At 41.1% G+C, this 16,812-nt stretch overlaps 1 protein-coding gene across 1 annotated transcript in view; it reads left to right on the top strand.

The window, feature by feature from the left end:
• HECW1 (HECT, C2 and WW domain containing E3 ubiquitin protein ligase 1) overlaps positions 1 to 11,286 on the top strand; it is a 409,193-nt gene extending 397,907 nt beyond the window's left edge. Inside the window, exons 31-32 of the mRNA XM_047850881.1 lie at positions 31 to 229; positions 9,152 to 11,286. Of these exons, the coding sequence (XP_047706837.1) occupies positions 31 to 229; positions 9,152 to 9,263 (311 nt within the window). The 3' untranslated portion in view covers positions 9,264 to 11,286. The remainder of the gene's footprint in view (positions 1 to 30; positions 230 to 9,151) is intronic.
• Positions 11,287 to 16,812: the final 5,526 nt, after the last annotated feature.

Genomic DNA, 16,812 nt, shown 5'->3' with positions numbered 1-16,812 from the left:
ATCCTCCCTTCCTCCTTCTGCCCCATTCAGGTTATCATGACGGGCATCTTGTGATCCGCTGGTTCTGGGCCGCCGTGGAGCGCTTCAATAATGAGCAGAGACTGAGATTACTTCAGTTCGTCACGGGAACGTCAAGCGTGCCCTACGAAGGCTTCGCAGCCCTTCGAGGAAGCAATGGGCTTCGGCGTTTCTGCATAGAGAAGTGGGGGAAGATTACGTCTCTCCCCAGGTACGGGCTCCTGCCAGCCTTCAGGAAACCCACCAAGTATACTTTGTTATTAAGTTTGGATGATGATCCTTTAGGATAGAATTCTCTGCCACCTACAGTTTGTTACAAGTTACTGATGAAAGGTGCCAATGAAGAGTCTCTGGGATGTGAATTTAGACCGTATTCTTAGTTATTTTTGGACTATTGATGGTGTTTGGGCAATAATGTCATGGTCCATGTGTGAGTTGTGGGAAGCTTTCCAATCTGTACATAGCCCAGTTTAATTTAAGGAGGAATGTCTCACCTGGTGAGGGTGGGAGGAGAGGCTGGAAGCCCAAAATAACCCTTCCAACGCCGTATCTGTACTCCTCCAGCATGTCACTTGATACTCTGTAGGATAGTTATGCATGTACGTGTCACATTTTTCCTACTATGTTTTCCTAATGTTTATTTATTCTTGAGAGAGAGAGAGACAGAGAGACAGGAAGCAAGTGGGGGAGGACAGAGAGAGAGACATGGAATCGGAAGCAGGCTGCAGGCTCCAAGCTGTCAGCACAGAGCTCAGCATGGGGCTCAAACCCACGAACCGCAAGATCATGACCTGAGCTGAAGTCAGACACTTAACCAACCGAGCCACCCAGGTGCCCCTATCCTACTGTGTTTTAAACCATGTGAGGACAAGACTGTATGTATCACAGGCCTCTAGAGAGACTTCTATATAGCAAGCTGTCAAGGAGATTATTGTGGGATAAATGCAAAAAAGGAGACACTAAAGATCCCGGCAGTTTAACAGATGAATTTCCTACACTGTGAGTTTTAATCCCTACACTTCCTGGGTCCTTCATAATCCACTCTGGGCAGCCTTTTCCTGCCCTGAAATAAAGAGCACTAAAGACATGCTTCTGTATAGGTACTACAGTAATAAATCCTACTCAACAACAAAAGAAAAGATTGATCCATACTACTTTCTTCTATGATACTTTCTAATTATAAAAGGAGATTCACATTTCATTCAGCTCTATTTCCACATGACTTCCCAGATACCATTGCTAAATCCCGATGGAAGGACTTACTGAACTATGATTTGCATCCAGATCTCCCACACCTTCTAAAGTCCTGAAGACAAGTCACCTGATGCCAGTGAGCATCAGGAGGCCCAGGAAACAGAGCTCATGCCCAGCTGGTTAATAACAGCCAAAAGCCTTGGCACAATTTTCAGCCCTGGCTTCACCCACTTGCTCAGCAGCCCCTCAGTGCTCATTTGCATGGTTCTGCTGATGGCTGAACCTACTGAATTAAATCTGGCAAGAAAATAATGCTAAAAAGGCAAGATTCCCATTTGTCTAGTTTAATGAAAGATTTGAAAGACAAGGTTATTTGGAAACATTCTGTTCTTATTTTGGAGAATGTGTTGAGTCACCATTTGATGATAGCCTCTGCCCCAAGGAGGGACTAAGATACAACCACCTACCTTCCCAGAGGAGCTTATAGTCTAGGAAAGAGGGCAGCCCAGTAGTAATAAATTACAACACAAGGTGGAATCCAAGGGGCACTGAGAAGGGAAGATAAAAACAAGACGCTATGAGGATGTAGAACACAGACCTAATAATCCCAACTGAGCTGGTAGGAGGAGATGCCACAAAGAAGCTGGTAGTTAGGTGAGCATTGAAGGCCAAGGAATGGGTGGAGGGGAACTCTAGGCTGAAGCAGCAGCTTGAGCAAGGCCTGGGGGTGGGAGGTGGCCAGCATGTGTTCAGGAAGGAGTGCTGGGCCAGCATGGAGGACAGAATGTCCTAAGTGATACTCATAAGGGATAAGGTTGAGAGAGATAGTTTGGTGAATCACAGAGAGAAGCCCCTGCTGAGGAGTCTCAGTTTTGTTCTTTAGGAAATGGAAATAGGAATTGCTTTTGTCATTTGGGGATCACAGATTGAGTCTAATTACGTATTTGCTTTGAGCAGCTTTGAATTGTGCATTAATTCTATTCACCTACACAAACAGCTTATGAGGTGGATGTTGGGCTTATCGTTAGGCTCTTCACATCAGGGCCGAGGCATCCCTAAAAAGTCTGCTATTCCACAAACCCCAGAGAGGATTCTTTGGGGAGGCAGGGACTTCACCCTGGACCAGGAAGAAGAAGCAAAGGCTGAGATACTCCTGGGAGGACGGTTAAAATGACCCCCTGGATAGTAACCCCTAACTAGTCTTCCTTGTGCATTTTCTGAAGATCCAAGAACCTAAAAAGTGTCACCAATGTGTGAAGAGACAGAAGTAACTTCTGACTTCTAAGAATGGTAGTTTGGAAAGACCTGGCCAGATGACATGGCAGGTGGCAGGAGGCCCTGAGGTGGGCGGGAGCAACATCTGCAATGAGTTGGGGCGGGGAAGGGCCCAGAGGCTGGCAGGAGATTCAAGCAGACACAGGATGACCCAGGACTTCCCAGAGAATGTGAGCTCAATGCACACTGCCCACACTGGGAGGAGAGGTGGTCTGGAGCTCCTTTGTCTGCAGATCTCCCCTCTACAGACAACTGGCTGCCCAGATGAGAATGCCAAATACTGATGCAACCAAACCTGAATCATAGCCCAGGCTAAATAAAACCTTTACATCAATCCAAGCCCTTGCCTCCCCAAAACTATAGGAGGGTTAGGAAAGAGGACTTTGAGAATAATGGTTTCTAGGATGTAATTTTACAGTGCCTGATAAACTTCAGTATAAGACAGGTGGGACAGTCACTAAGGTTGAGGTCAAGGAGCTAGCATGTTAGGGCATTGAACAGGTCATCCATGTGGACTCAGAAGCTACACAGTCTGTTGAGAATGTGTTGAGAATGGGAAGGATTTAAGCAAAGTAATAGATATTTTAATAAATGTAATTATAGCTGGAAGGTCAGAAGGTATGGAAGGTATATCTAGAGCACTGATTTGCAAACTTTTTAATCATAGGCCACAGAAAGAAATACCTTTTACATACGTCACAACCCAGTACATGTGTATCTACCTCTGTGTGTGTGTGTGTGTGTGTGTGTGTGTGTGTGCATGTCTGTCTGTCTGAAATACAAGTTCCTCAAAACAACACTTTACCCTGGGGCGCCTGAGTGGCTCAGTCGGTCAAGCGTCCGACTACGGCTCAGGTCATGATTTCATTGTTCATGAGTTCAAGCCCCACATCAGGTTCTGTGCTGACAGCTCAGAGCCTGAAGCCTGCTTCAGATTCTGTGTCTCCCTCTCTCTCTGCCTTCCTCTGCTCATTCTGTGTCTCTCCTTCTCTTTTAAAAATATATAATAAACACTTAAAAAATTAAGAAAAAAAACAATACTTTACCCTTATTACCTGCAGGTAGCACACTCTTCTAATCTATCCTATTTGATTGAAATAAAATGCCAAATAAAACCTGTAATTATAGAAAAAAATCTAAGTGGCACAAGATTCAGAGAAATAGAATTTTTTAAACATTTGTTTCCCTTTTATTTTTATTTATTTATTTTAATTGAAGTATAGTTGCTACAAGATGTTATATTAGTTCCAGGTGTACAGCATAGTGATTGGATAAGTCTGTTGGTTATGCTGTGCTCACCATGAGTGTCACTACCATCTGTCACTATACAATGCTATGACAGTGCCATTAACTATGTTCCCTGGGTTGTGCCTTTTATTCTTGTGACCTATTCATTCTGTGACTGGAACTCTGTACCTCCCACTCTCCTTCACCTATTTTGCCCAACCTCCCTCCCCACCCCACCCCCGGCAACCATCAGTTTGTTCTCTGTATTTATGAGTCTGTTTCTGCTTTCTGTTTGTTTGCTTTGTTTTGTTTTTAACATTACACATATAAGTGAAGTCATTTGATATTTCTCTTTCTCTGTCTGATCTGTTTCACTTAGCATAATACCTTCAAGTTCCATCCATGTTGTCACAAACGGCAAGATCTCATCCTTTGTTATAGCTGAGTAAAAGGAACAGAAATTTTTTATCAAAGACTCAAAAGTAATGATCTAGAATTGGTAGTGGAGAGTGAGCAAAGTGCTCATTCACATCAAAGAATGTGGCAGGATGACCATTGACCATCTCTACTCATGGGGACTGAGACAGGATACTAAGACTTGTAGGCCACGTCCAGAAAGGGAGAGTGGGAGAGTTTCCTTACTGTACAACAAGGACTGGGGAGGGAACAGAGGAGAGGCTCCAAAGAAAGAAAAGTGTGGAAGCTAGTCTGAATAGACACATCACAAGGCAGCATGGAGATGGAATAAAGGAGAGGAGGGGAACTTAAGGGATTCCAGAACTATGAGTCATGGGCAGATTGGCCTAAAAGTTGCAAACAGAATTCTAACAACATGCTCCACTGCAGATGTAAACTGAGCCCAAGCCCAGGTGGAGGGGAAGGCCTGGTTGAGGTAGATATTGACTTACTCTATAGGGATGGCTCTCAAGAGGGATGGGAGAGATCACTTTGCCCCCCAGGGGACATTTGGCAATGTCTGGAGACATTTTTGGTTGTTGGGGAGGGGCTAGTGGCATCTAGTGTAGAGGCTAAGGATGCTGCTAAACACCTGCGATGCACAAGACAGCCCCTCATAATGGAGAATTATCAAGTTTAAAATGTCAGTCGTGCCAAGGTGAAAAACCCTGCTCTGTAGGCTATAAGGCTACAAAGGAGGCTTGAGGGAGCCATTGGGAGTTTGGAAGGGAAACTGACAGCCACTGAGAAGCCATAGAGAAGGCAAGAGGAGAGAGATGTTCAAGAAGAAAAGATATCAAAGACTTTTAAAAAGCTTGAGGAGGTGTGGGCAGAGAATGGGCCTCTGGATTTGGGGATCAAGAGGTTCAAGTTGAAAAAGAATAGGTTTAGTAGTGCTGAGAGTGAGAACCATCTGTTATTCTCTCTCTCTCTCTCTCTCTCTCTCTTTTTGAGATCATAAATGGGGGAGGGATAGCGAGAGGGGGACAGAGGATCCAAAGATGACTCTGCGCTGAAAGGCTGACAGACTGACAGCAGAGAGCCTGATGCAGGACCTGAACTCATAAATCATGAGATCGTGACTTGAGCCAAAGTTGGACACTCAACTGACTGAACCACTCGGGCACCCCTGAGAGTAAGAACCATATGTACAAGGAGGCTATGGTTGGACAGCAGAATAAAGTGACATGAAGGGGAGACAGGACTTCTAAAATTGGCCTCACAACTAGCTGAACAACCAGCAGCAGAGAGCTGCTTTGTTTGCTTTTAGTAGTGTTGTTTGCTTTTGGCCAGCCTTAAAGTGGTCTCTTCTGGGGAGGAGCATGCTATCATTGGTTACCATTTTAATCAACAACTTGGAAAAAATCAAGGAGACACTGTAGATGTTACAAAGTATAAGGGCAAATAATACAGTGATTGGCACAATCTAAATCCTGAATTATCTCAAAATGCTGGAACCCTAGATTAACAACAACAGAGTGAAAATTGACCTGGCATGATTGAAAAGATTCATGTGGAGTTCCAAAATATCAGTTGCACAAATGGGAGATCAGGGTGGGTGATTCATTTACCAGTGGTTTATATGAAAGAGGCTTTTGAGTACCCACAGGTGTGACACAGTTCCGGAAATTATAACTGCAGTTGTGGTTGCATTATTAAGAGAATCTTATGTTTAGATGATGATTCACATGGGAATGCAAGCTGGTGCAGCCACTCTGGAAAACAGGGAGGTTCCTCAAAAAACTAAAAATAGAACTACCCTACGACCCAGCAATTACACTACTAGGCATTTATCCAAGGGATACAGGTGTGCTGTTTTGAAGGGACACATGCACCCCCATGTTTATAGCAGCACTATCAACAATAGCCAAAGTATGGAAAGAGCCCAAATGTCCATCGATGGATGGATGAATGGATAAAGAAGATGTGTTATATATATACAATGGAGTATTACTTGGTAATCAAAAAGAATGAAATCTTGCCATTTGCAACTATGTGGATGGAACTGGAGGGTATTATGCCAAGTGAGATTAGTCAGTCAGAGAAAGACAAAAATCATAGGACTTCACTCATATGAGGACTTTAAGAGACAAAACAGATGAACATAAGGGAAGGGAAACAAAAATATAAAAACAGGGAGGGGGACAAAACAGAAGAGACTCATAAATATGGAGAACAAACTGAGGGTTGCTGGAGGGATTGTGGGAGGGGGGATGGTCTAAATGGGTAAGGGGCACTAAGGAATATACTCCTGAAATCGTTGTTGCACTATATGCTAACTAATTTGGATGCAAGTTTTAAAAAATAAAAAATTAAATTAAAAAAAATAAAACCAGAAAAAAAAGAAAGGAAAAGTTAATAAATAAATAAATAAATATTCACAGATTACAAAAGGCATTTATGTGCATTCTAACATTGGTCCTCACTACAACCCCCTGACGTACACAGAGCATATATTATTGCCCTCATTTTACAAGTGAGAAAACTGAGGCTTAGAAAGATTAACTGACTTTCCCAAGGTGATAAAGCTAGCAAGTGGCTAGGCTGTAAGCAGAATAGAGGTCTTCCTACCCCTGGTTTTGTGCTTTCTCTGCCACCTACTGCACACGGGAGCACTGGGCCCAGAGCCTAGGGAGGGAATGAGCAGGTGTTCTATGCCGTCAGAACCATGCCTGGAGAACTGCAAGCATTTAAGAATACTGAATCAAGGGCACCTGGGTGGCTCAGTCAGTTAAGCGTCTGACTTCACCTCAGATCATGATCTCATGGTTCGTGAGTTCGAGCCCCACATTGGGCTCTGCACTGAATGGCTCAGAGGCTGGAGCCTGCTTCAGATTCTGTCTCACCCTTTCTCTCTGCCTCTCCCCTGCTCGTGCTCTGTCTCTCTCTCTGTCTCTCTCTCAAAAATAAATAAACATTAAAAAAAAGAAGAAGAATGCTGAATCAAACCATGATTTTATTGTGTTCATTCATTCTCAATTACAAACTACAGTCTACTTAAGAGAATTAACCAAAGCTGGTGATAAATGCAGTAAAAGCAACTCGAAGAAACTGGGTAGCCATGCTAGGTCTTGAAGAGGTGCCATTTGCTAATGCTTTCAGATTATTCCCAGAAATTATCTTCTACACAATTAATTTGGTTCCAGCTATTTTGCAAATATGGGATTTTTGACATAACATTTCCACTCATGAGTGCCAGTTAAAATGGCCAGAGGAAGAAAACCAAGGCAATGATGGCTGCTCATACCTTGCTCCTAACTAGTTCAGCTAGTTTCAGAAGCATACTTGGGATTTTCCCACCCTACTTAACTTGGTTAGCCAGAAACCAGAGCATGTCTTTGTTTTAATCTTTCTAAACATAGAGAAGGGTCACTGTAATTGTCATCCTACATTGAGTGCTCTTCCACTTTTACTCAAATGAGTTTAGGTAAGATATTTTAATTATTCTCTTGTGAGGTCAACAGAGGCCTGTTTGAATCTTCAATCATAATCTGAGACTCTGCTAATCTTGGTCTATTTTTATGCTTCTTCCCAGGTAAATCCTTAAGACCTAAGGCCAGATACACTCCTATCCTGTGCCCACCCTTGGAGCTTGTGGGGGCACAAGGAGTTCGGGGGTTAGTTTTCCAAGAATAATGAGGGAGCTGTGGCCAGGAGAAGGAGGAATGGATGCTGAGAGGCAAAAACATCAGCATCCTCCCACTATTCTTCCCGTGCAGGAGAACCCACCTTCCCTCTTCCCTCTTCCCACCTCCCCATCACCCAAATAATCTCTCTCATACCCTGAGCACTGCATCAGCCTGATCAGGAACTCTGAAAACAAAGGTATAAACAATACACAACTTCCCTAGGGATCTTGTAATTAAAAGAAGAATTCAGTATCCCAAGTGAAATTCAAATGAAGGGGAATGGTCTCTTTGCTTAGAGTTGTGTTTAGTCTTATTGTGTATATGTTTGTTTTGTGATGTTTTATCTTCTTCTCTTTTATTGTTATTTTATTTGTTTCGTTCCATTTTCATGTGCCCTTCTTCTGTGCTGGTTGGCTTCTCAAGACACCATTGCAACACACCTTTTAGGAAGCAAAAGACATTAAATTGGCCTTGAGCTGCACCCATCCACCTTTCTCCCTACTTTGGTATAGACCTTGGCCTCAACCAACAATTCCATAAAAACAAAGCACATCTGACAGGAAGAAATTAGTCAGGTTATTTGAAGTTCCACGAGGGGAAACTGTCCTGGGCCTCTCGGGCTCACCACTGAGCCCTATGTAGGTAATACAGGGTCTGGTCCTGGTCCGTGCATTAGTGCAAGGCAAGGAAAGCCATTTGTTATCTAGACCAGATACTGGTGTGCGTGGGCCCATAGGATGAATGAAGAATATGACAAATAAGGCAGAACTCAGGGCACAGGGATGCTCCAGGCAACCAGGGAAGACTATTCCAAAAGCTCAGCTGTTCTTGGAAGTGACACACTCTGATGTCAGGTTAGCTGTGTCCCCCTGAAACAGAAGAGTCACACTGTCTCCAGGGCACACCTGACTTGATAGAGCATTGGATCTCAGAATTTCAGGGCATCCGGTGGCATCTCTACATCAATACACATGGTTTACTGTGGCCCAGAAATCAGAGCTAGACAAGGAGACTTGGGAATATGATCCTGTAGTATTAATGACATTTCTGCCTCCTTCACTGATCACATCCAATTCATATTTCAACTGCAGAATAAAACTGATATTGTCGATTGATGAGTGTGGTTTGTTTGTAAATGTTTCTAGTTATTCTACTCCCTCAACTAGTTTATTCATGCCTAGAAGGCCATCGTTCTTAGTTGCAATCTTATATGGTGGTCCAAAACCTGGTTGTGCTCATTTTTTATTCCCTTTTGCTTCATACCTTCAGATTGATCACAGATACATACAGATACATACAGACCAGTTGTACCTTGAAACAAACACCTTCACCAATCTTTTCTCCCCATTCAGGGCACACACATGCTTCAACCGACTGGATCTTCCACCTTATCCCTCATACTCCATGTTATATGAAAAGCTGCTAACAGCAGTAGAAGAAACCAGCACCTTTGGACTTGAATGAGGAAATGGAAACTCACCTGACATTTTCCTGGCAATCACATCACCCTTTCTGGGATCATCCCCTTGCCCTTTCCCTGAATCAACTCTCCTTTGATTTTGGTATTCCATGATTTTTATTTTCAAACCAAATCAGGATTGACAAAAGCTGTGCATGAAGAACTGCCTTCTTCTGAGATCCTACCTTCAGGCTTATCTCCTCTACTCTCAATGAACTGCTAGCCTGTATGCAATATTAAACAACAGCTGTCTCAAGGTCTGTGTGTATCTCCACATACCTCCATTACTAACAATGAAATACGAATGCAAGTTACGCTACACTTGACCAAATGGTAATAAAAGTTTACTTCCATTTATATAATTTTAGGGAAATTTGAGCATTAAGCATTCCGAGCTTTTTTATGCCCATGTCTTCTGAGCAGAGCCACCATTTTTTATAATTTCTAACGAGCAACTCCAGGTCTAGGAGTCAATCAACATTTTCTTTTGCTCCCACTCTACTTTTCCCTGTGCACACTATCCATCCAGAAACAGCAGTGACAAAGCTGCAGTTTTTATACATTCAACTCATGATTCATATGTGGCATCAGTCCCATTAGCTGGAACGAGCCTAGGCATATGGTGCAAATATTACACTTTCCAACAAAAAACAAAAGCAAGAAAAACGCCTCCTGCTGATGCAATGTGGTGCATCTCAATGGTTGTGGGGATTGTGGCTCAACCTGAGTTTAGAGAAGTCTAGGAGGGGTGCACCCCTCATGAGCACTTACCACACAAGAAGCAGAAAACTTGTGCACACGAAGGAGATCTCATTATGTAGCATAAAGGACGAGGCTTCTCCCCACATTGTGTTGTGTGGAATGTGATGGTGCAAAGAGGAGAGAGGGAAGAAGGCCATGTTAGGTTGGTTTGAATACCTGAGTTCTGTACTGTTTTGTTCTGTTTTGCTTTGTTCGGTCTAGCTACAGTTCTCCTTCACAAAGGAAAAAAATGTATAGATAATCTCATGACTTTGTTAAAGCCAGGTAATTATTGCTTGGCAAACAAACTTTGTTTTAACTTTGATACTGTTTTTTTCATGCTCTTTTCTTTTATTTCTTTTCTTTATGATGGTGTTCAAATTCCTTCACATCTGATTGTCCCATGGGGACCACACTAAACAAGAAGCTGCAGAGAGTGATGGTGCTTGTTCGGGGTCAAGGGCAATATAATACTCCTTCTTCATCCATAGCAATCCTCCTGGGGCAGACACCTAACACCCCCAGAGGCACATTGATTTGTCAGAATAGAGATCCAGTTTCTTTTAGCACTCAGTAAAGAGGTATCTCAGAAAACAGTGTTTTCAAGAAAACAGTTGCAGGCTCCAAAGACAGCCTAACCTCTTGATTCCATTTGGAATAAGTGCAAACATAATGGTGAATCTCTATTTTTCTAAACTTGTTATCCATGTTGTCTGAAATATGTCGTGAGTGAAAGTGTTTTTCTTCACTGGGAAAAGAAGAGCTAAAGGGGCCTCACTGTTGAAACATCACATCGTTTGTTTCCAATATACTAAACAAGGGATAAATGTGAGACATTTAAGACAAAGTCAGTTTCACAGGAAGCCATGCCTCCTGCTCCTTGTATGGGTTTGTGTACAGGCAGCACATTGTATTTCCTGCCCTCCAAAATGAAACTTCTTTTAGTAGGAATTATTTATAATGTCCAGCACACCTTGCTGCTGTGTATTGTCAATCAGGAAGTAATACGTTCAGAAATTTAGCTTCTATTATTGTCTAAAAGAGTATTTGCCAAGGTAAGATGGAATGTGCAAGTTACATAATATAAATTTGAGGGATCTGTAAAATTCAGTACATATTTCAGTGTCTGAAAAGTTATGAATTCCATTGAAGCTGTTATTTATAAAATCAGAGCATAAGAATAATACAAATCATTTCACCATTTTAACTCTTTGAACATCATATCTAGTGTAGGGAGCATCTTTCATTTTTAGAACTTGGTGTTATACATGTGTAAACACTCATTAATTCAAGCACTCCATTCTCTTTTTAGTATTTCTCTTATTTGTTAGGCATTGGCAAGGGAGGAAGATGTTCAAAAGATGGAACCTGCTCGTGAGGAGCTTTACATTTACACAAACATCTAATTAACATATTAATTAGATTACTTGATGTCTATTCCACCCATACACAGAAGGAACAAGGTATCCTAGAAAATATATACAGATAGATATCTCGGGCATAAATGGATTTTCAACTAACTTTTCCTTCTTCCTGTTCCTCCTCCCTCCTGCCCTGGTGCCATGGCTCTAAATGTGTCCCACGAAGCATTCATTACAAGATCAGTATTTGATAAAAGTATAAAATTCCAAAAAGAAATACTGATGTCAAAGTCAGCTGAAACGAAGCAAATCTTGCTTGACAGGGTCCCAGATTGTATGACAGTCTTGCACAGAATCGTAAACAAAGGGAAGAGGAGAACAGACAGTTGTTATGGAATGATTCTATGATTTCCCATGTCCCAAGTCATGTTTCTTTAGTTATTATTCCCTAACATATGAAGCTGGAATACATGAAAATTATGTATAATTTTTCATTACATGTATAATTATGCTATTAATTCCATCAGCTGGAGGTGTAAACCTCCCCCAATCATGTGACTCAATGGGCAAGGCAGATCTGTTTGTTACCACTTCTAATTTTTTTTTTTTACTAAAAATATGAATTTTCTCCATGGAGACATTTTATATTAATCACTTATAAACCACAATTCTCCTAAAACAAAACGTTTTAGAGTTAGTTTGGTAAGAGTGTATTACCCTTAACCAGAGGATAAACAAGAACAATAAGCAAGAGAAAATTTATCTTTCAAGTAGAAAAATGCTTTTAAAATGCTATGAAGTGTCACAATAATTTTATGGATATGACATTTTATTCTATCACATGAAAATGATACTCCTAAAATTAGAAATTGCCTCTTCAGGGTAGGAGTTCTCTGTAACTTCCTATGTAGAGAGAAGTTGGCAGTGGTTGTGAGAACTTTTCCTTCCCATCACCGCTGTAGCACAGTTTCTTGCGGGCCATGAGAAAATTAAGAAAAAGAGATCTGGGATTCTTTGGCAGGCTTCTAAATCTTTTTCTCTTTTAATCTATGACCACATGTCCATTCATGGTAAGTATATTTGTGTGTCAAGTCAATAAGCCAGACTTTCCAGAACAGTTTTAATGTTACATCTATGGCATTGTCAGTCCATGTGTCAAACTGTGTGTCCAAAATTTGGGTTCAAAAAATTTCTCAGTTGCCACAAATGATTTCCCAGTCAAGATGAAACACTTTCAAATGAAAGTAGTTAGAACTTTACATAACAAATGTGGTGCTTTATTATTATTATTATTATTATGTACTTCAGTGTTCATTATTAAATCTACTGCAATACTATATCATAAAAATCTGGGATGGATGTTCTAGCCATCATGAGGTCCAAAAGAGAAAGTGTTATTTTCCTGTTAGTGACATGTAGTCCCTTTGTTCTAGTAGAAAAAAAAAGGTGCCTAGAGGTAGTATATAGAGTAAATATTGTTCCATTAGCCTACTTCCTGCAGCTTCCAATTTATCTAAGGAAATGTCTATAACAATTTTGTTAAAAGTCTTTGTTCTAGTCAATAGCAGGAGAAGTCCACATTACTGGGCTGATTTTGCTTACATCAGCAAGAGAAATGTCACGTGATACTCAGGCAGAGCTTTCTCTTCCATCATACCACCTTCAAGGAATGTCAATAAACTCACTTTGGTATGGCATTGTGTGTGTTCCTTCTTCCAAACAAAAGCCAAGATAATGCATAACAATTTGTATTATGCCTATGTTCTCATTGGATATAAGCAATAAAACAACATGGAAGGCTACCAGCGCTATGAAGAACAATCCCTGGAAAAATTATTTATCGAAAAAGCATAGTCTGTGTTCAAAAACCCATGAATAAAGGAACGGCTTTTGTAACAAGTTCCTTGTGTAAGCCTATTAGAACTGCACAGAAGCCACGTGGGCTTCCTTTGTGAGTGTCCTTTATGTTGAACCACGCATACACTGGCTTATTGAATTACTACATGTTGAGATGCTTCTCAAAGACTTCAGGACACAGCCTAATACCAAGTGTGACCCTAGGAAAAGGTTTAGCACCAGGCAAAAATGTTGTGTCCAATGACACATATCATTACTCCCAATATTGCAGTGGTATTACTTCCTTTCCAACTTCTAAAAGACAAGCCGTGTGGCTGTCACTGGGCAGTCAGAAGCTGATTTATTCTTTGAGGGAAAAAAAAAAACATTAGAAAGTGCAGATATGGGGCACCTGGGTGGCTCAGTCAGTTAAGTGTTCGACTTCGGCTCAGGTCATGATTTCACGGTTCGTGGGTTCGAGCCCTGCGTTGGGCTCTGTGCTCACAGCCTGGAGCCTGCTTCAGATTCTGTGTCTCCCTCTGTCTCTTCTCCTCTCTCTCTCTCTCTCTCTCAAATAAATATTTTTTTTAAATTTTAAAATAAGAGTGCAGGTAGGACTGAGAAAGGGAAAAATCTAAGAAGTCTCAATATTTCATTTCATGCACGTGCTGGGTTTACTTTCATTCATTCTAACTGAAAATGATTTTTCTCTTAAGGCATAAGAAAAAAATTAGCCTAAACCATAATTTATAGACAGTAAACGATATTATTTTATATTTTAATCTGATAATTATTCTGAGATCAAGATTAGATTTCAGATCTCCTGATTTCTATGGCCATGTTTTTCCAATAGGCTATGCTGACAGCTGTAAAAAAAAAAACAAAAAAACAAAAAAACAAAAAACCACACACACACATATAGTTTATATTCCAGATGAAGTTTGTTTATAGAGGCTGGTTCTCTAACAGAATAAACGAAGAGAGTTATGGAAGGTCAGGCTAACCTTTATCACTGCTGCAGGAATCATCACATTTTTAGCTGGAGAGAGACACTTAGACACTTTTGCCTGAAGAGTTTCATCTTGGAGATAAAGAACCTGAGACCAGGAGGGATGATTTGCTCAAGGCCAGAAGCATTATCTTGAGGGTTAAAGGTATGCCCTCAAAATATCCTTTGGGGTCCTGAGCTCCTAGACCTGGCAGAACCATTAAGAAATTGACCAGAAAGGGGGCACCTTGGTGGCTTAGTCAGTTGAGCGCCGACTCTTGAATTCAGCTCAGATCATGATCCCAGGGTTGTGGGATCGAGCCCCTTGTCAGTCTGGGTGTGGAGTCTGCTTAAGATTCTCTCTCTCTCTCTCTCTCTCTCTGCCCCTCTTCCCCACTGGTGCTCCCTCTCTCAAGAGAAAAGAAAAGAAGAAAGAAAGAAAGAAAGAAAGAAAGAAAGAAAAATAAATTTGCCAGGAAGGTGGGAGAGATGGAAGCTGAAATCTATCTGGCATACCATAAGGAATGCCAGGAATCAATGTGTACTCACCAGAGAAGGATGCAGGCTGCCTATGGCTATAGCCCCTCTGAATGAGTTTGCTGGGGTGGCTACAACAAAGGACCACAAACTGGGTAGCTTAAACAAGGGTAGAAGTCCAAGATCAAGGTGATGGTGGGATTGATTCCCTCTGAGAAAATACGTTTCATCCCTCTCTCCTAGCTTCCAGGAATTTGCTGGCAATATTTGTCCTTCCTTGGCTTGGAGACCTCAGCCTTCTTCTTCATGTGACATTCTCTGTGCGTGTATCCAAATCTCTTCTTTTTATAAGGACAGCAGTCATATTGGATTAGGGCCTGTCCTATGACCTCATTTTAACCTGATTACCTCTGTAAAGACCCTAATTTCAAATAAGGTCACATTCTGAGGTGCTCATATTTTCTATGGGGGACACAATCCAGTCCATACTATCCTTTTTCCTGCCACATTGATAGCTGTCATCAGCCCCAACAGTAATTGTAATAATAATAAAAGCTAACATACTTACAACAACACTATTCACTAGGCTCTCTAATTGCTCTAATACTAATCACAGAAGGAATAAAAAACATTGCCTATAAGTTTACTGCTTTTTAAAATAGTTTAATATAGTAAATCAATAATTAATATTGTGGTGTCAGTTTAATCACTGGATTAATGAAGATGACTGTGATCACAATAAATTTTTTCACTACTTAAGAAAAACCTAATTTGTGCTTTTCATGTATCACCCTATGAAATAACTTACAACCCTATCTTAAGCTGAAAAAAAAACCGTGAAACATAGAGAAGTTAATTCATTTGTCCACAATAAATGGTATAGGCAAGATTGAACGAGAAAGCCAGGCTCCAGAGCCCAAACACTCAAGCACCACCCCACACTACCTTCCTTGAATACTTATTACACGCTGTGTCCTGTGCTAGGTACGGGGGGGGGGGGGGGGGGGGGGGGGGGGGGGAATAGCAGTCTTTGCCCTCAGTGAGTTCTGGTCTAGCAATATGCAGTGCATTCTTCTGCTTCATGTGAGATTTGGCCCTTGTTTTTTATATGAATAGTCCCTCGCACCCAACCCTACCCCAACTCCCGAGTAAGATATGATGTCATTAAAAAACTAATAATAAATAAGCAAAATGCTATGGGGAAAAGAAAACAGGAGCCATTGGCTCCACCGGAGAGGAAAGGCAGACAGGAATGAAATAGTAAACAGAGAAAGGATTAGAAGTGACTGAATCAGCCTAAGCACCTTCATATCTTAAACAGCTGGGGGATTACAGCTACAAAGAGATTTATTTTAATGTCTGGAACCTCTGAGTGAGTTAGTGTCAAAACTTTTTGAGATTAATCATCTTATGTGTGCCCAAGAATTTGTATTTCTTTCCATTTTATTCCAAAAAGTACGTCACATAGTTTTCTTTTTCCTCTATAATTACGTAATCCTTATGACTTTTTTAAATGTAATAAAAATTGGGTCATGATTTTTATCACATCCAGACTTTTATATTTGTCCTTTATAAAAAGAGCTACTCTTCTTTTAAGCTTATTATTTTAGCAGGAAAAAATAAATGACAATAGAGAATGTCTCTTTTCTAAGATTGTGATAGATCGCATAAAATGGCCTCAATTCTTCATCCCTCTCTATAACCATACCCTTTACCTGTAACTGTGCAGTCACCTCCTACTGGGAGTCAAGTACAGAGTCATGTAAATTACTTGCACAATGAGCTTGACCTCTCTCCTGATGCTCTACTGTCATGGGGAGTACATGTGTGGTATAAGAGGAGGATAAACACGTGGGGAACACTGCTGAGACCAGGCTAAATCAATCAACAGCCAGTTGACCCCCAGGTATTTGAGTAAATGCAGCCAAGATTATGAAAGCCACCTAAGCCAAATTGCAGCTGACCCCAGAAACATGAAATGAAAGTTTATGGTTGTATGTCAGTGGTATTTTGTGATTGTTACACATCATTTTTGTGGAAGTAGATAATGGATTCAAAGACCAGGAGGCATCTTTTCCTCTCCGGGGTAACTTTTGAAACCCAGCACTGGAAGTTGAGTTTAATGTTATAAATGCATCCACACTAGGCACG

Source organism: Prionailurus viverrinus, chromosome A2 (assembly GCF_022837055.1).
Source record: "Prionailurus viverrinus isolate Anna chromosome A2, UM_Priviv_1.0, whole genome shotgun sequence".
NCBI classification, from domain to species: Eukaryota; Metazoa; Chordata; class Mammalia; order Carnivora; family Felidae; genus Prionailurus; species Prionailurus viverrinus.
The sequence above is the reverse complement of the archived record's forward strand: the minus strand, read 5'-3'. Positions and strand labels throughout refer to the sequence as shown.